This window comes from Nannospalax galili, unplaced genomic scaffold (assembly GCF_000622305.1).
Source record: "Nannospalax galili isolate Female #2095 unplaced genomic scaffold, S.galili_v1.0 scaffold547, whole genome shotgun sequence".
Classification (NCBI taxonomy): domain Eukaryota; kingdom Metazoa; phylum Chordata; class Mammalia; order Rodentia; family Spalacidae; genus Nannospalax; species Nannospalax galili.
In genome coordinates, this window is record NW_008355824.1 from 312,028 (window position 1) to 331,928 (window position 19,901).

Consider the following 19,901-nt stretch of genomic DNA (forward strand, 5'->3'; position numbering starts at 1 on the left):
TCACTGAGTTTATATTAATGCATATTCAATTTATATCTGAAGTAATTCCATATGTTTTCTTGACTTTTAAATATTTTGTTGGTATGCATTCACATACATAGTAATGAGTTTCTTAAGTACATTCTCATTCAAATGTATTATGTAACTTGACCAATTCATCTCCTTTATTTTCTCTTTTACTCCCCTCCCTCTTAACCAGTTTCTTTTCCTAGATAATCACACTACTCATTTCATGTCATACATAGGGATTGGATGTATATTTATATATTTAAGTTGTTTTATACATAAAATCTGGGATCCACATATGAGAGAAAGTATGTGATATTTGTCATTCTGAATTTGGCTCATTTTTCTTAATATAGCCTTGATTTTTACCTATTATCCTAAAAGTGACACAATTTTATTCTTTATGGCTGAATAAAATTCCCAAACAATTTCCGTTTGTCTATTGATAGATGATACCTCAACACTATGCACAGTAGTCAAGTTACAGAATCAGTCCAATTTCCCACATTTGCTTTAATAAAATAAACACCTTAAAATTAAGGAGAGAGGAATGGGGCTTTTAAGTAAGAATTGAGCAAGGCAGGGGCCAATAGAGGAATGAGATAGTAGTCCTTACTTGCAGGGAGTTTCCAATTACTGGGCTAGAAACAAGAATTTAATATACTCAGTTTGTATTTTATAGATGTCATTGCTTGCTTGCATTGTTGGGGAATACAGAAGGGAAACAAATCATATAAACACAGGTTTCGGAGAAGACTTTTGCCCACCATGAGACTGTAATGAGGAAATTGGATTTAATATTTAGAATGTAAAAGTCTATTGGTTCAGAGGAGTTAAGTAGAAAAAGGAATCTTATGGAGAAAGCATACAAAACTCCCTTATCCCAGAGGATGTAGTAATTGGAGGGGGACAGGAGGGGGGCTATAAGACTTTGGCTTCTCTTGCAAGGACTTGGATTCTTGACTTCTGATTCTCAGTCCAGTATTCTTTGATAGTAATGCAGTGTCTTACAGGCAGCTGCGTTCCTTTAGGGAATTAGGACTGTTGGAAATCAGTTTTCTGAATATCTAGAGTGCTTTACTCTAGGTTCAAGAAGGAAAGATTGAGGAATGCGATGCTGATGGTATGAAGTATGGTGAAACTGATGACCAGCCGAAGTATCAGATGTTTAGTCTTGGATGTCATAAAGAGATGACTCACTCTGAAGTGTCAGAGTCACAAGACAGATGCTGCTACAGTCATGTCAAATGGCTAGGTGATACCATAATTGTTAAAGAAATCAACAAACAAACTTGGTATCAGTGGTGCACTAGATTCATGAGTGACAAACAGGCTGGGGTTTTTTAGAAATGAGGATGCTGCCTTAATCCATTTGACAGTAATTAAGACTAACATTGTAAATAATTTGCTAAACATTAAACAAGATATGAAATAGATGATACAATTTTGTTCCTTTTTTCTTTTGTTATTATTTTCATCTTTATTTATTTATTTATTCGTGTGTGTATATTAAATGAACAGAAGTATCTGTGCATACATGAGAAGGCCATCAGAAGGCATTGGGTATCTCTTCATTTATTCCCCATCGATTTTTTTTTAAGGCAGGCTCTCTCCTTGAATCTGAATTCTAACTTTTTGGATGGACTGGAAGCCAGCAAGCCCATCAATCTTCCTGTCTCTGCCCTCTTCAGATCTGGCATCACAAGAGTTTGCAGGACTACCTGGATTATTAAGTGGATGCTGCAAACTGAATCCGAACTCTGGTTTTATGATTGTGGAGCAAATATTCTTAATCACTTAACCATCTCTCTAGTTTCTAATTTTATTTCTTAAATAAACTTTATAAGGCAGATATTGCTGTTACCCCCTTTTACAAAGGCTCAGTAAGTTAACAGTTTGTAAAGGTTGATGAGTCCTATAAGGATTAGAAATTAGTCTTCATTTCTCAATGCAAAAAGCCAATTTATATCATGAAAATCAGCTGAAGACCTTTCCTTCACCTCAGATATCTGGGTAAGACAAGGAGTAATATGTTTCTTTAGACTAATACTTTTAAATTTTTTATCAGATGTCTAGGATATTTCGACGTTCTTCTGGAGTGGGTCGATTTATCAAGTCTCATGTTATTAAGCTAAGGTACGTAGACTTGACTTGTAACTTCAAATTGGGACTGTTAACATGATACATTTCATTGACATGCTTGCTCAGTTGCCTTAAGAACTTTTGTAGCGAAGAGATTTGATAAAAACTTAAGCAGCTCCCTAACCATTATGCTCCCTAACCATTTAAACCATTTACTAGTCACAGTGGAAAGATGTAAAATACTATATGGCCAGATCATCTCAGTGAGGTAGGAAAAAATATACAGAAAAGTGAGGAATCAGATGGTTCTGTTAGTGCCACACTGCCCCTTTAAGGGAGGAGCCAGGTAGAACAAAGCATAGGCCTTTAAATTTTTTTTCTCTTCAAGCCTGTACAACCATCACTCTCACTTTCTGTGTAATAATTTTCTTTAATAGCAGTGCATTTTTATTATTTTTAAACGCCTTTTGATTTTAATGATTTGGTAAAAAGTAATGCACATAAATTAAGCATGGAGTTATTAACAGAGACTAAGCTTTATTACTAAAATCCATCTTTTTCTACATGTATTTATTTTGCGTGTATGTGTGTCAGCATGTACATACCATGGTATGTGTCTGGAGGTCAGAGGACAAGAGGACAATTTGCAGGAGTCAGTTCTCTCCTTCCACCATGTGGATTCCAGGAGTCTAACACAGGTCGTCATATTTGGCAGCAAGTGCACTTACCTGTTCAACTATCTCATTAGCCCCTAAGCACGTTTAGAAAATGTCTGAAAAGCCTAGGATTCCACATTGACAGAGGTAAATAGATGATAGGCAAATGATAGATGATTGCTAGATAGATGATGATAGATAGATAGATAGATGATAGATAGATGATAGATGGTAGATGATAAATGATAGATGATAGAAATATATATGTTACACATTTTGTTTCATTATTGCTGAAGAAGTGAATAGTACCGTTAAAGGGCTCATTCTTTTTCTTTCTGTTTTGCCCTTCCATCTTTTATTCTTTACTTTTCCTTGCTTTCTTTATTTTTCTGTCTTTATGCCTTTGTTCCTTCCTTTCATTTTTTTGTCTTTCAAATTAAATCATTCTCAAAAGGGAACTAGAGATTCCCCAGGCTTACACATCACAATATAAATTTATGCATTTGAATCATTGAAAAATGATTTCCCTTTGTAAAATATTCCCTCTAATTTTTATATTAAATGAACACCAAACACCAGTGCTTTTATACAATAAATGTTGATTTCATTTCCACAGTTCATTTCAAAGAGTGAGAAGTAGGGCAATGCTGGTGGCCACTGTGGGGTGACACTGCCCATGGGACCTTCTATTTCTGGCTGGCCGATGAGGGAAGAGCATGGAAAATGGTATGAGGCATGAGCCAGGCTTGGAAGTGAGAGGCATCATTTCTTCCCACATCCCATTGGCCAGAATTCATTAGAGTTTCTTTAATCTTCAGGTGAGGCTAGAAATAAAGTCTAGTTCTATGCTCATGAGGCAGAAGACAGTGGGTTAGGTATACATCATTGCCTCTGCCATGCCCTGCTGGAAAATAAGGACCTGGTCTACAACTTTTGCTCAAAAGACCTTAAAAAGCAAATACTTTAAGGGAATGCAAAGCATGATTTCATGAACATTTCACAAAACTCTCGAAACTGAGGAAAGGCACAGAATAATCTTGTCTCGTATTTCTACTGTGTTGCTTTTATTTCTGCAGCGATTCCAACACTTATCATCATGTCTCCCTTCCTGTATCTAGAGATAATTTTAAGTCTGATATGCACATTTGACATCCATGGTGTTTCTTTAAAGTCATGGAGTCTTAGTAGCTACAATTAGTTGATGGTTACGGAGATGGCATTATGTGTCTGCTGTTCGCTCTTCAGTCCAGATGAACAAGGAGTGAATGTTCTCATGGTGCTCATGTTTCGATACCCATCGACTGATAGTGCTGAACGAATCAAGAAAAAAATTGAAAGGACTTTATATCAAAGTCTGAAGATCAAATACTTGCCTTTGACTATAAATAAACCGTCATTTAGCCTTACACGTAAGTTTTCATTATTTGTCATTTCTATAGTTCATTTTGATTGCAATCTCCTTAATATTTCATAAGAATGTAGTTGTATCTTCTCATTTCACAAATTTGCCATGAATACATGTATCAGCCTTTCTTAAAAGTAAAGTAAGTATTCACTATGAGGTGAAATTTAGAATTACATTTTTCTTATTTTATTAGGGCTTTTAATGAAGTTTTTAAATTATTATCACATGATATTTGATTCCTTACAACTCCTAAGGTAGGTGTTATTTCCACCATTTTACAGTAAAGGAGGCTGAGACTAAAAAGAGTCATAAAACGTAAGGCTAGCAAAGCTAGAAGCAAGAATTAGATAGAAATATTGTGAATCTCAGAAGATTTTGGCAGGTTTATTCCAGAGAGCTTTGTTTTTATCAAAGAAATCAACAACTACACAAAGGTTTATTCTTTAACAAGAGAGATAAACTGTAAAGGGGTCCTTTAAATTATTTCCAACTTCAAAATATTTTTCATTATTTCATTTTACTTACAAAAAAACTGGAAAGTCCTTTTCTCCCCAAATAGAAGAAAATGAAGGTCAGAAAGTTTATGAAACTAAAATGAAAACACCTTAAAACTGGCTAGAATCCAGGCCTAGAGATTTTTAGTAATCTCTGCCAGAACACAATTAGAAAGTAACATATTATCTCAAATAAAATACAATGTTTCAAATAGTTCCAAATTTAAGGACAGGCCCTGTGTCTTTTCATCTTATTACCCGCCCTTGGACTATATCTACATCTCAGTGCAGTGGGCTTTCTAGCATTATTACTTTGCAATGTGAATTATAAATTCAGTTACTTCTAACTTTATATAAAAGAGGGAAAGAGTTTGCAAATCCTTCAAATGCATCTTGAAGTTGAATTTTCCCATATATTTCATAAACAATTGGAAATAACAAAGATCATGGTCTTTACTTACTCTGTATTACCTAGATTGTTAGTAAATCACATTCTAAAGGAAAATGTGACATTTTCAACAGTCTATAAAGGGAAATCTCAGAGCAAATCTCAATTCCTCATCTTATTAGAAAATAATATAATATAAGGGATGATCATATATTATAAAATAAAGTATCAACCACAAAAGTTCACTAAGTTTTTAAGTTACAGAGTTCTTTTAGTTCACATTTTTTAGAAGTAATATTTGGCCTTGGTCTCACACATTGACATTTTATCATACAGATTATTTTGATACCAAAGTTAGTATTATCTAAGATGATGATTGATAACAAAACTTCAATTGCATGTATTTTCGTCTACAACATAAATATCATTCATTTAAAAATATATCTCTGGGAAACCTCTAGTTGGGACTGGGGTTCATGTTGCTCTTTGAACAGTCACAGCAGAACAGAATAATTCAAAGGATGATGTTTGGGCATCGTGAGTACTTAGAACTAATGTAAATCATAAGGACCTTCAAAACAAGTTTTATTCTGTTTCTCTGTCTCCTTTTCTCACATTATTCCTCAAAGACATTAGAGGAACTAGAGCTCTTCCTCTCCAAAGCAGATACCCAGGAGGCAGACTGCCCTCTGCCTTTCTGTGTAAGAGCCAGTCATAAGAAATTCTTTAGCCCACCTTCCCAACAGTACATCGCAAGATCTTCCTTCCCAGGGCGCCCTGCCTGAGGAAGAAAGACTGCTATTCAGGAAGACTGAGCAGACAGGATGTGCCTTGTTCCTTCCGAGTCTGTTTCCACTAGATCATAACCTTGTCTCCAGCTACTTTTCTATAGTACATGGCTGTGGAATGAGAGTTGTGGATGGATGGGGTGTTTGGACAGATTGTAAATGAAGGAGCTTCACGCTCCGCCTTTAGTGCCTATTACCCGGGTTGCAAACTTCCCTGACACTGTTAAGAGTCCTCAGTGAAAGAGCAGTAATTTGTATGGACAAAAATCCTAATTCTTATTCAAACAGAACATTGAGATTGGGCCCCAAAGGTTCTGTGATCCCTTCAGCTTCCTGGATCTTCGCTCTTAACCACTGACTACTGGGAACACACCCAAGACATGCGGTATGGTAACACCAGTTGTGATGCGAATTGGAGGTTGTTTCTTTGATTTTTGCTGCAGTCCCTTAAAGAAAGTGTTTTGGGACTTTTATCCTCACTCCTCCTTTCCCGATTTTCTAATTTCCTTTTCTGTTTCTAAAGCAAAATCATAAGATAAAATACTCTCTGAATTTATTTTTTTAATGAAAAATTACATGAACAAAAAATAAGTCAAAGGGTTGTTTACCAAATTAATGGTTATGAAAAATCCAATAGGTTCTTCAAAGATGAATGCTTCAGATAATTAGCATTGCTATTTATGAATATCTGAACAAAATAACGTGGAAATGGAATGTATTATACCAACTAACTCCTGTTTAATTTATTACAGCTATTGACAGCAAAAAGATGAGAAATCTTCTCAATAGCCGTAAGTTCTATAATCAACAATTAGATGCTTATTTCATACTAAAGATAATGAATAAGAATCACAATGATGTCAGAAGTCCAAGCTTCATTCCTTCATTTTATATTTTTATAAACCAAGAACTTAGTCATTTTATTTTTGTTTTTAATATTTAAAAATAGTAAATGTATAATAGTAAAATTTAAGCTTTATGGCCTATGAATTTTACATAGTATTCTCACTATTATGTTACTATTTCTCTTTAAATATTTCCCTTTATATTCTGACATGATTCAAGAGAGTAAAAAGTTAAGGTTTTTCTTGTTATTTGTTTTAGTTTCCTTGCATATTTATTCAGATATCTGCTATGTATTTTCTCCCCTTTCATCCTGGCCACCACACTTGAACATATTTTGAATTTTTGTACATAAATATATTACTATTATAAATGTTTTATAAAAGTGTTTAAGAACACTTTTGAGTCTTTTGGAAAGTTGGTTAAAATTTAATCATTGGAAGATTTGATTAGGGAGTAAAAAATATTCTAAACTACTCTTTCATATTTTAAAAGATGAAAAAATTATCATTTAAAACTACTAAAATGCAGCTTTGCAAAAATAAATTTACTCTTCTTGTAATGTGAAGGAAAAATCATTATTCACATTCAGTGTTGGGGTTTCTCTCAGCAGTAAGGGTACTACTGACTTGAATGTGGAATCTCCTAATGTTATATCCCACTCTGTCACTCACCAGACAGGTGACCCACATCAATCTGTGTTCCCCCTTCAAGAGTGGGTTTTCTCATCTAAAAAGTATGTTGCTCTACACAAATATAAAACATTTAGCAGAGGATCTATACCCTTTTAAAAAATATTTTATTTTTATTTTATGTTTATGAGTGTACTGCTGACATGTATATAAGTGCACCCATGTTGTGCAATGTCCACAGAAGTCAGAGAGGGCGTTGGACCTCTTAGAATTGGATTTATGGGAAGATGTTAGCTGCCATGCGGTACTAGGAAACGAACCTAGGTCCTCTGCAAGAGCAGCAAGTGCTCTTAACTGCTGAGCCGTCTCTCCAGCTCATGGAGAATCTAGACATTTTTGAAGCTCCATAATTATGTATTTATAAGAATAAAAGTCAAACTGGCTACAGAATGATTAACAGGAAAACAAAAATCGTTTTCTCACTTTAATTATGTGCTAATATTGGGCAGATTACTACACAGGAATGACACTAGGCACTGAAGCAGAGGGAACATTTCAACTTCACAACACCTTAACAGGTTTGAAGCACACCAGATTGGTCATTTGTCTCCTGACTTAGGTACAAAATTTAAAACCACCGTGATTTACAATAGTTTCTGATAAGTGAACATGTCCCAATCCTGCCTATTTACTCAAAGAATGCTAAATTGCAGCATCCACCTTCATCATAAAAGCCCAAGGCCACCTTCCCTTGACAGACAGAACACTTGACTAGTCCAGCTGAATGCATTTACCAGTTTCCAAATTCTCCATGCAACTAAAACATTTTTACTTCTATTTTAATTTAATTCATGATTTTTGGCTCATATTGTTTCTTTCTTTCTTTCTTTGCTTGTGGCAGAGGCTCAATGTGTAGGTGGGCCTCGAACTAACAACATTCCTATCTCAACCTCCCAAATACTGGGATTGTATTGTGTGCTGTCATGTTATGCTCAATATGTTTTACACACAGAGACAGATGTTGACTTTTGGACCAAATGCCTTGATACTTTGATAAATATTTCTTCTAACACAATCTATAAAATGTATTCAGTGTGATCAAAAGAACCATATAAAATAAAATTTACCTGGTATAAAATAAACCAGACGCTGAATGCTAGGGTAGGATGAAGAGCAGTGGGGGCAATGGGTCTTCTCAGAAACCTCACTGAATGCAAATCATGATACCTTCTTTCCTCCCTTGACAGAAGAATAAACTAACATGTATTTCTCTATAAGGATGTGGAATAAGGATGTCATCTTCAAACATGCCATTACCAGCATCCTCTTCTACTGACCGGATTGTCCAAGGAAGGGAAACAGCTATGGAAGGGGAGTGGCCATGGCAGGCCAGCCTGCAACTCATAGGGGCTGGCCATCAGTGTGGAGCTACCCTCATCAGCAACACGTGGCTGCTCACAGCAGCTCACTGCTTCCGGAAGTAAGTTCACTGAACTATGCAGAAAATTTGTTCCCTAGTCCTCTCTTGCTGTTGATTTGGTGCAATGGTTCATTTGGTTCAGTCTTACTAGTTTATCACCTGATCTGCCCTTGCTGTGTCCCCTTTAATCCAAGCTTGGTTTATTTCATTGTGATCCTAGTGCTATCTTTCCTACGATATAATAGATTATTTATTGTGAAGGCCATTATACATGTAACACCTTTGATGTCTTCTACATACTTAAGGAGAAAAGTCAGTCACTTGTGTTCTGCTCCCTCCCAACCACCAGTCCATCCCTGTAGCTTCCCTCTGCCAATATCCACTATTAGCTTACAAGTAATAAAAACAGAAAGCTGTTTTAAAGCTCTCTTTTCTCAGCGCTTTATCCAGGAAGCCCATGGACTTGCCTCATTCAGAGGGTGTGGGGAAGGCAACAGAGACCTGCTGCTTTGTCACACTGCTCACATAGTAAGAAATGTTGGTCACATACAGCCAAGCAGGAACTCTCAGTTTGAATTTTCACAACTGTAGCTCTCAAAACTCAGACATACACAGGCACTCTGGATGCCTAGGAGATCAGGACCACACCCTTTTCTCCCTGAGGTGTTACCATCAGGCTATGGAGAGTCAAAACTACAAGAGCTCTGAGTGAAGCTTCTTTGCTTAGACAGTGGCATGATCTCTGTGCCCTTCTGAAGCAGCTGTATCTGGGTGCTTTTTACAAGTCTTTTTGTCATTCTTCTATATGTAACAACCGAAATGGTTCCAAAATACTTAAACCAGTCTTTATGCAGTTCAAATGTAAAGAGAATAACCTATTAAATTGAAGGTTATTGTCTATTATTCCTTCAATGAAAAAGAGATTCACTGTTATATACTTATGAATCTCAAAATAATTAGCACAATGTCTTAGTGGTGAATTTGAGCTTTACTTGTTTGTTAAGGTTTTCAGGTTTATTTGTGTTCTTACAAGTCTCCAATATTTGTGCTTTTGTGTTTGCTATTCCACTTGAGTTTACAACTGATCTCTGTTTATATAAATTCAAATTTAAAACCAGAATGCCGTTAATATTAGCATAAAATATAAATAGTGCTTCAGTGGGTCCAACACAGTCTCTAGGAACAAACAGGTCTACATAGATGTTGAAGCAGATAGAGATTACTAATGATTTTGGTAAGAGAAATTTTCTTAGTGTGACAGGGATGGGAATGGATTTGAAAGGTAATGGAAGTCTTGGATACAGTAACTTTAAAACCCAGCTTAAGGTATTTATATATAAAAAGCAGCATAGAAATTTGGTAGTTAGCAGTACTAATATCAAAGGAAGATTTTTAAAAAATTTTATTGTTTTTATTTTATGTGTATGCATGTGTTGCTTACATGTAGGTAAGTGCACACATGTTGTGCAATGCCCACGGAGATCAGAAGAGGCTGTTAGAGCCCCTGGGACTGGAGATAACGGACAGTTGTTACCTGCCATGTAGATGCTGATATTTGAACCTGGGTCTTCTGCAAGATCAACCAGTGTTCTTAACCACTGAGCCATGTCTCCAACCCCAAAGGAAGATTTTTTAAATATTGCAAAACTAACATTTTGTACTGATAATAATAATCCAAAGATCTGGGTAGAGTGGTGATACTGAAGAAAAAGGGTTGTATTTAAGACTGTTGCAATTTTATATAAAATTATAATATGATACACTATTGAGAAATGAAATAATGAGGTATTTTGATGATAATACAAAAGTTATCCAAATAGTCTCCAAATTTTAACAAATGCATCTTTAAATAACATGCTCAAAAAAATCAAGTAAATAACATACTTCAAAAAACGTGTTTAAGATCAATCCAAGCATCTATGAAAATTTGCTCCAGTCTTTGGGAAGCAGTGTGGGTCAAGGAAAATTCTTGACAAGATTTAGCAAGACCTGGGCATCTCCAAGCGTCCTTATTCACAAAGCTTAATCTGTGAACCTTCCTCTGTTGTGATGGTACATAAAAGGATGAATGATTCTATTTTGTCTTCCAAATTCATTTGTGAGCGTCTTAGCTCCTGGAGTCATGTAAGTTATTATGCATTCTGGAACTTCAGTAGCGATTGTCTAGTTTTTCAAATTAAAATACGCTCCTGGCATTTCTTCACTGAACAAAATCTTCCGTAAAAACAAGTAAGCTAGAGTAGAGAAGAGCCCCTCCTCTGTCTTGGGGATCTGCCTACTCATCCCTGGGCCAGTCTAAAGTACTTAGAAAATCACTAACCTTTTAGTTTTCATTGCTCCTAAAAGTTGATGACTCATCAACTTGGTAATCCCTCATACAAGAGGAAATCCCCTTTTAAAATTCTCCTCTGTGTGGTTTCCTTCATCCAGACAACTTCATGCTTCTACATATGTCCAATCATTCTTGATGGGAATAATTTTAAAAAGAGTGAAATGGGCTTTGGAGAAGAATTATGGGAGGAAAGATAATTGAGCTGGATAAAATTGTGATGTAACCTCGGGAGAGAAAAGCATCTTTGTGAGGAAAGAGTTAGTAGAGGAGACTGGCCAGGCCACAGCAAAGGGCAGTAAGAGCTTGACTTCCAGTAAGGGCAGCTTAACCTTTGAATGTCAGGAAGGGATGTGGGCATGGGGGGAGGAACAACTCTGTACAGTGAGGGCTTGCACAGTACACACATTCCACTTAGCCTCAAAGATCCCAGGAAGCTCTACAAGAGCCGGCAAGCAAGTCATCAGATGAGGATGAGTGATTTAATACAGAGGGAAATTGCCCAGTAATGTGTTCATTTTCTGAAACAAAACAAAATTAATTTCTTCACAATTCATTGGAAATGAAGAAGAAAGAGAACCCAAAGAATTCCTAACAAGGCACACATTTAAAATTTGAAAATAAAAGCTGCTAATTCATTGATAAGTTACACACAATTATTTGTTTTAATCATAGGGAACTTCTTTCTGATGACGGCATCAGTTGTTGATTCTCCCACCATAGGAATTTTCCAAAAAAATAATTCTCAAAGTTGGGGAGAAGAGCAACTTTAATCTTTTTCTTTCCCAGAAGGTAATGTAAAGCATCACACTTACCCTTTGATTTTTTTTTGTAGAAATAAAGACCCAGGTCATTGGATTGCTACTTTTGGTACAACTATTACACCACCTGCAGTGAAACGAAGTGTGGGAAAAATTATCATACATGAAGATTACCACAGAGAAACTAATGAGAACGACATCGCCCTGGCTCAGCTCACTACCCGAGTAGAGTTTTCAAATGTAGTTCAGAGAGTTTGCCTCCCAGATTCATCTATGAAACTGCCACCTAAAACAAGTGTATTTGTCACAGGGTTTGGGTCTATTGTAGATGATGGTGAGTACCTCTGACCTAATTTTTGTGACACAAAAAACTTTTCTTAAAAATAACCCTACAGGGGCTCAGCTCAGTGCATAAAATGTATGCTGCACAAGCACAGGACCTGAGTTAGGATCCCCAGCACCCACATAAAAGACAAGTGTAGAGGTGCATACCTGTACTAACAGTACTGGAGAAGCAAAGACAGGCAGATCCCTGAATCCAGGAACCTTGCTCAATTCACAGGGTCCAGGTTCAGTGAGATACCCTGAATCACAAAAAATAAGCCTCAAAAAATTAGTGGAGAGGAGCTGGAGAGTGTGGCTAAGTGCACTTACTGTTTTTTCCAGTGGACCTGGGTTTAGACCCCAGCTCCCACACAGCAGCTAACACTCGTCCTTAATTCCAGTTCCAAGAGATCCAATGCCCTCCTCTGGCCTCTTCAGACACCAGGCATGCACTGTGGTGCACTTAAAAATTAACAGAGAGCAATTGAAGGAGACACCTAATATCAGCCTCCAACGTCCATCCACATGCATACATAGACATGCCCTCAAATCCATATTCATGCATATGTGCACACATACAGACAAACATACAACACACACACACTCAAAAAAAAAATAATGGTGGTGATGCTTATGTGTGTGTGGCCCTTGGTAGAACAAAGAGCAGTAGCTTGAGAAATGACAGAAGTGAAGTCTTGTCTTAGAATTCAGAATTGAAGCAGCAGTAAGAAAGGAAGAAGCTAATGCAGCAGAAAAGAACACACTAAGTTAGAGGATATAGTAAAGGACAAGCTATTATAAGAGTAGCTAATAACGTGTACATCCTTGTAAATCTATTTGATCAGCATATACTTTAAATCTCAATATTAATGATATTTTTCTTTGTTTCAGTTCTTCATCTTAATGAGAATTTATGATGGTAACAAATGTGAAAATAGGTGATGAATGATTTGAGGATTTTAATTGTCCCCTCCCTCCTACCTCTTTAGAGGTTTTATAAAGTCTAAGAATTTTAAAAGAATTCTAAGTACTAGTTTGCTCTACAGAGAGACTAATTGAATTTTTATGGTAAAAGTAATATATTTAAGGTACCACCAAGAGTATACTGAAGAAAGTGGGAGACAAGTGGCAATATGCCTTCATCCAGCATTTAAAAACAGAATTCTGCTCTATGATTTTTTTCAAATATTCCACATACACCCAACTTCTTATATGCATCTTTTCATATTCTCTTCCCTTCTTTTCATGATTATTCGTCTGCAGCCTCACCCAGACGCTCCAACCTATTTCCCTTCTGTGTTCAATCATGTAGTACCCTCCATTCCTAATCTCACTCTGTGCTACCATCAGATTGCTGGTACACATTGGCAATCCATTTTATTTTCCATGTTGTGAGACACTTCAATAACACATTACAGAAGATAGCATGGATAAATTGTCTTTGTGCCATGTCTTGCTTTCTACTTAAAAGCTTTTGCAAAAAAACTAATGAATTCTGGAAAATGTGCATCTTGGACTAGATCAATCTGATGGACCTCTGCAAACCTCAAAAAAAATATTGCATATATATATGTATAGTTTTAAAGACTACTTTAGAAGATTGACTAATATACTACTGAGGCTCGTATATTTATGATTCCTTTTATGTAGACACTTACAACATAGCAAATATAATTCAGCAAAACCAACATTAATAAAATAATTTGTGCTTCTGCTCCTAGGAATACACAATTTATCTGTCTTTAGTGCTTGAGCTAGCACTATCATATTTGAAAAGCACATTATTTATGTGTTTGTTTATTTATTTGTGTGTAATAGGGCCTACACAAAATAAACTCCGCCAAGCCAGGGTAGAAACCATAGGTACTGATGTGTGTAATAGAAAGGATGTGTATGATGGCCTGATCACTCCCGGGATGCTATGTGCTGGATTCATGGAAGGAAAAGTCGATGCATGCAAGGTAAGTTGAGAATCAGTCAAACCATCAAAAGGAAAGATTCCATTAGCTACTTCTGAGTTTAGCATATATTAATAGAATAATTCCATTCAGTGTTTAATGTGTAACAAGCCCAAACTAAAGCATTGTTATACATTATTTTATTTAATGCAATGAGACACAAGCAGTACTATAATTTTCCCTATTTTAAAAATTAGGAAATGAAAATCTTCTGCTCCCTTTTTGTTGGTGCACACAGTTACTTTTATACTCCACTGTTCTTTTTCCATTTTTCTTGTTTGAGTAATGGGGGATTCAGAGTCTCATATAGTCCAGGCTGGCCTCAAGTATGCTATATAGCTGAGGATGACCTTGAACTTCTGATCCTCTTGACCAAGTGTTAGGATTACAAGAGTTCACCACCCTACTTGACTTTCATTGTTATTTTCTTGAAATCAAGCTTAAAGAACCATTTCCTCTGAATGGCTGGCCACTCACTCACTCTCTTCATCTCTCACACCTGCTGTTTTCATCTCCCAGCCACCTGTTCCCTTCTCCTCATCCTTCTCGTTTAATGGCATTGGTACCAGACACAGACTCCCTAAAGTCCTACAGTATCAGTATTGGCATGTTTCAGTGCTGGACTCTGGTTCCTAACCTCTTCATCTTCAGTGACCCTTGCTCTTCTTTAGCCATTTCAGGCCCTATCTATCTTTAGAGTTATGCTTTCAGCTTTGTTACTAAAACCTGTCAGCCCGCCAATGCTCTTACTTTCTTTCTGTCTTCTTTTTTGATTATTAGCCGCCTTAACCGCCTGCACCCACTTTCAACTTCTCATGTTTCCTTGGATACACTCTCTTCAACACATCACATCTTACTAGCCAGGTCCCAGCACACAAGACATACACACATTCTTTGTGTCCCTTCTTTGCCTTGTCTTTCTCTTTAGACCTTATCACCATCCAAAAATACAGTATTTTTTTTTTATTTATCTGTTTCCTAACAAATTAGAACATAAGATCAGCAGGGGAAGGCTTGTTTTTGTTTTATTTGTTGCACTAAAACCTAGTACAAATATTTGTGGACTGAATAAAACGGTCTTTCCCCCTTACAGACCAGCAGTCCACTGACAGTGTGCTTTCTCAAAATCCACTTCTTATTTTTCTTTCAGCTTTCACCTTACACTTGACCAACTTTATTTCATTTGAATCTTTTTTTGGCAAAAATTACATTGCATTTACGGAGTATTCTGTAATGCTTTGGTATACACAGAAAGTGGAATGATTAAATAAACTAATATATCTGACCTCACAACATTTTTGTGGTGATGCTTTTGAAATCTATTCTATTTGTTTGCAGTGCACATTGTATCCTCACTGACTACAGTTATCAGCTCCACAATAAATCCCAACAGCACTTATCTATCTAACTGACATAGTACACTCCAACCAGAAACTCTTCTTGCCCTTTTTTCCCATTCCCCTCCCCTGCCTGTAGTAGCCATCATTCTATTTCTGTGACTTCACCTTTAAAAAGAGATTCCATATACAAGTGAGATCACACAGCAATTTTTTCCTGTGCCTGGCTTATTTCAGTTATTATAATGTCTTGATTCATGCATGCCATCTGAAATGACAGAATTTTGTTTGTTTTAAAGACTGAGTATAATTCCACTGTGTATATATGCCACATTTTCCTTACTCATCCATCACCATGTGGGCACCTAGGTTGATTCCCTGTCTTGGTTTCCATAAATAATGCTGCGGTGAATGGGAGATTTCAGATTATCTCTTAACTGTATTGACTTCACTACCCCTGGGCGCTGAATCCCAGAATTGGGATTACTGGGTCATGTGGCAATTCTATTTTAGTTTTGGAGTTTTGAGGAATTTACACATTTTCCACAACAGCTACACCAGTCATGCTCTCTCTAGCAGTGTGCAAGAGCTCCCTTTTCTCCTCAGCAACATTAGTTAAGTTTTGCCGCTTTTGTTGATCTTTTTAAAAAACATAAAAATGGTTTTTTAAAAACCCACACAAGAAAATGTAGTCAAGAAAATAAATTTAAAAATAATAACTCATGTTTTTCCCTGTTGTTTGTCTGTTTATTTAATTGATTTCTATTCTCTGCTTTATTTGTTTGCCCACTTTGAGCTTAGTTTGTTCTCTTTTTTACTTCTTCAAAGCACAATGTTAAATTTATTTGAGAGCTTTATTATTTTCTGATGTAGGCATTTAGTGCTATCAATTTCCATCTTGTACCTATTTTCCTTTATTTCATAAATTTTTATAGGTTGTGTTTCAGATTTTTGTCTACGAATATTTTTCTCAATTTCCTTTTTAAATTATCTTGTGACTCATTGGTTGTCTCAGAGAATATTGTTTTATTTTCCCATATTTGTGAATTTACAAAGATTTTTCCCATTTATTGACTTGTGTAAGCCATTGGGTTTAACACAGGGCTCCACAGACAAGCTGTGTCTTCACTACACCAGTTCCTGCTCTTGTGCCTGGTTCCTGTTCTCACTGGCCTTTGCGGGAATTTTGAGGGAAGTTTTCAATAGAAGTGATTTCTCCTCTCTTCTTTATAGTTAATATTTGTTTTTAAATTACTCATATGTCTTTGAGGGAGAAAAATCTCTTCCTTGACTTAGATGCCTCCAACTAGACAGAACGCCAGCTTGTGGCTTTGCCATCAAATATTTGCAAAGAATTTCTGTACTTATTATTTCCATATGTCACCCCTTTCCAATTCCTCTAGCCATTCTAGTATTGTATTTTTCCTACTATTTCCACAAATTGTTCTTCCTAAGCTTTCTAATGACCCATCAATGACATCAATGATGCTAAAAATCTCACAAATATTATTATTAATCATTACTATTATTATTTTATTGTCTTTTTGAGACAGGACTCCCTGTTGCCCCAGCTGGTCTGGCACTTGCTATGTACGACCAGGCTGGCCTCGATTTCACAGAGAACAAGTATTTTCAAGTATTTTCAGTGCTGCTCTTTTTAGACCTTTTAATAGCATTTAATAATACAACTCCCTTTTCTTGATGCATTATTTTCCTTGATTTTTGATGGCTGCCAGCCCAGTTTCCTTCCCTGTCACATATCAAGTTGTTATCTAAATACGTTGATTGTGCCTTTGTGATTATTTCTCACATGCCAGTTCGCCATTTCTCTCTTTCCCCACTTTCTCTTCCTACCTCTCTTCCACCTACCTTACACAGTTTGGGAAGCTACCCCACCAATCATCTCCTTTTCACTCTTTTACTCCTTTAATGCATTGCAAGACAAATGTCAGCCATATTCATAAGATGCTATTCTGATTATGTTAAATGCCTCCTTAAAAATCGTTCAGCCACTGCCTTTTTGTTCTTTTTTATATTTTATTTATTATTTTTATTTTATGTGTATCAGTGTATTGCCTGCATGTATGTGAGTGCACCCGTGTGGTGCAATGCCAAGGAGGTCAGAAGAAGGCTTTGGATTTCCCTGGAACTGGAGTTAAGGACAGTTCATAGCCGCTATGTGGGTGCTGGGAATCGAACCCGGGTCCTCTACAAGAGCAGTCAGTGCTCTTAATTGCTGAGCCATCTCTCTAGCCCCCTGCCCTTTTGTTCTTAAAGGCACAAAACAAGACCTTCTATACAAGATCTATAGGGCTCCACAGTAACTGCCTCCCTTACTTCTCAGCCTTATGGTTTTCCACCGGTTTCTCCCTCTGCTGTCCTCTTCAGCCCCATCCCCACCTTTTCAACCCTTGCACATGCCAGATGCATTCATGCCGCAGAACATTCACAATGCCCTTCCCATTGTCTAGAATGCATTACATTACTGCTTTTTGATGCATGATCAACCCCTCTAACTTCCCATACCAACACTTCCCAGGGGCGAGTTGGGGGAGGTACACACTAAAAAAATCAAATCTTATTGTATGTTTCTCTGTCAGTTACCATAGTTGATTTTGCATTTGTTTGGTACTTATTTAAATTTTGGGTTTGGGAGGACTGAATATGTGGCTTATTGATTAAGAGCACTGGCGGTTCTTATAGAGGACTGGGTTCAGTTTCCAGCACCCACATGGCAGTTAACAATCATCCATAATATAAGTTCCAGGCAATTGTTGCCTTCTTCTGGTCTCTATGGGCATTGCACAACATGGATACACTTATACACACGCAGGCAAAACACCCACACACATAAAAATAAATAAAAAATAAATATTGGTTTTAAAAAATCTATACTTCAAGCTTTATGAGCATAGGAAACTTATTTTTGGTCATCATTTATCTCCAGTAGGCATCAGAATGCCAGGGGCATGTAATAGAAACTCAAAAGTAGTTCATTAAAGAGCATGTAATGGGGGCCAGAGACATGCATGGGCTACTTTTCCAGAGGACCTTTGTTCGGATCCAGCATCCATGTTAAGTGACTCAGCCACCAGTAACTCCAGCACCAGGAGAGACAGCACCCTCTTCTAGCCTCTGTGGGCACTAGTATACACATAGCATACACACGCAGACACACATGAACATTAATAAAAATAAAAATAAGGAGGAAAAAGAGTAAATGGAAGAACGGAGTAAAAGAGTAAAGCTAACATACCTTACTCAAAATCACATAACTCATAAGTGATAGAACTGGGCCTGAACCAAGACATTTCAACATCTGAGATCCTGCTTTTAACTCCCATATATGTTATCTACTTTCTCAATCTCTCTCATCATATATAAGAGAGATAAAGGAGCTTTTGTAATTCAGTAAGAACACATGCACTAGAATTAGAAGAGTAAAAGAAAAGGGAGCAAGAACGGGACAATATGCAGTCAAACTAACAGTATTCAGAAGAGACCTTTGAAATTGTCTACCAATATTATCACAAATAATAATCTCATATTTAATATTTTATATAATTGAAATTGTTATCAAACTATAACATTTATTCACAAAATGTCTAATCAAACTAACAAAAATACAAGGATGATGAACTGGAAATAGTATGACCATTGCATATGAATAAATGTTGGTTTTTTTCTTTTTAAAATGTACTTTAAGGTTTGACACAAATTTTTATCTCAATTGGGCTGTATGGTTCGTGTACCAATTCCTTTTCTTTCTTTCTGTTTTTAGAGGAGTGATTGTAGAAAAGAGACAATTACAATGATTTTGAATCACAGCTAACAAAAATACATTTGTTTTTATTCCAGGGTGATTCTGGAGGACCTCTGGTTTATGACAATAAGGACATCTGGTACATTGTGGGTATAGTAAGTTGGGGACAGTCATGTGCTCTTCCAAACAAACCTGGGGTCTACACAAGAGTGACTAAGTATCGAGACTGGATTTCCTCCAAGACTGGCATCTAAAGTGAAAAATCCATGAGCTATAGTCATGGCACATGGAGCAGGAATACCAGCAGATTGTAAATTATTACTTAGATTCATGAAGGTTGAAACAGTGCTTTTTCCAGATGCCAAAAAAACTCTTCAGTCTTGGACAGATTGTGTATCATGAAGTAGCCCTTGTGTACATAAACTACCATGAAGAAAGAAGATGTGGCAAACAACAGATAGCACTGATTCCTCACTCATGAGGGAAGCTGTGATAGTCCTTAATATGACAAATACAAGTGGTTTCTCTCAAGGGATGATGGGGAAAACCGTTTCCCACAGGCTAGAAAGAGATGCCAGGCTGCTACAGCCTTAGAGCTCCAGGGATTCATTTTGCAAAGATCAGCTAGTATCCTCCCTGGGGATTCAAGTCATCACTATTCTAGAACTCATGACTGGACATTCAACAGCTAGAATGAAGAAGCATGGGATCTGCA

General features: G+C 36.6%; 1 protein-coding gene across 1 annotated transcript in view; it reads left to right on the forward strand.

Annotated features, from left to right (window-relative positions):
- Tmprss11f (transmembrane serine protease 11F) overlaps nucleotides 1-19,443 on the forward strand; it is a 74,700-nt gene extending 55,257 nt beyond the window's left edge. The window contains exons 4-10 of the mRNA XM_008853820.1: nucleotides 2,075-2,142; nucleotides 3,990-4,153; nucleotides 6,572-6,610; nucleotides 8,573-8,774; nucleotides 11,879-12,138; nucleotides 13,947-14,089; nucleotides 19,282-19,443. Coding sequence (XP_008852042.1) covers nucleotides 2,075-2,142; nucleotides 3,990-4,153; nucleotides 6,572-6,610; nucleotides 8,573-8,774; nucleotides 11,879-12,138; nucleotides 13,947-14,089; nucleotides 19,282-19,440 — 1,035 coding nt within the window. The 3' untranslated portion in view covers nucleotides 19,441-19,443. The remainder of the gene's footprint in view (nucleotides 1-2,074; nucleotides 2,143-3,989; nucleotides 4,154-6,571; nucleotides 6,611-8,572; nucleotides 8,775-11,878; nucleotides 12,139-13,946; nucleotides 14,090-19,281) is intronic.
- Nucleotides 19,444-19,901: the final 458 nt, after the last annotated feature.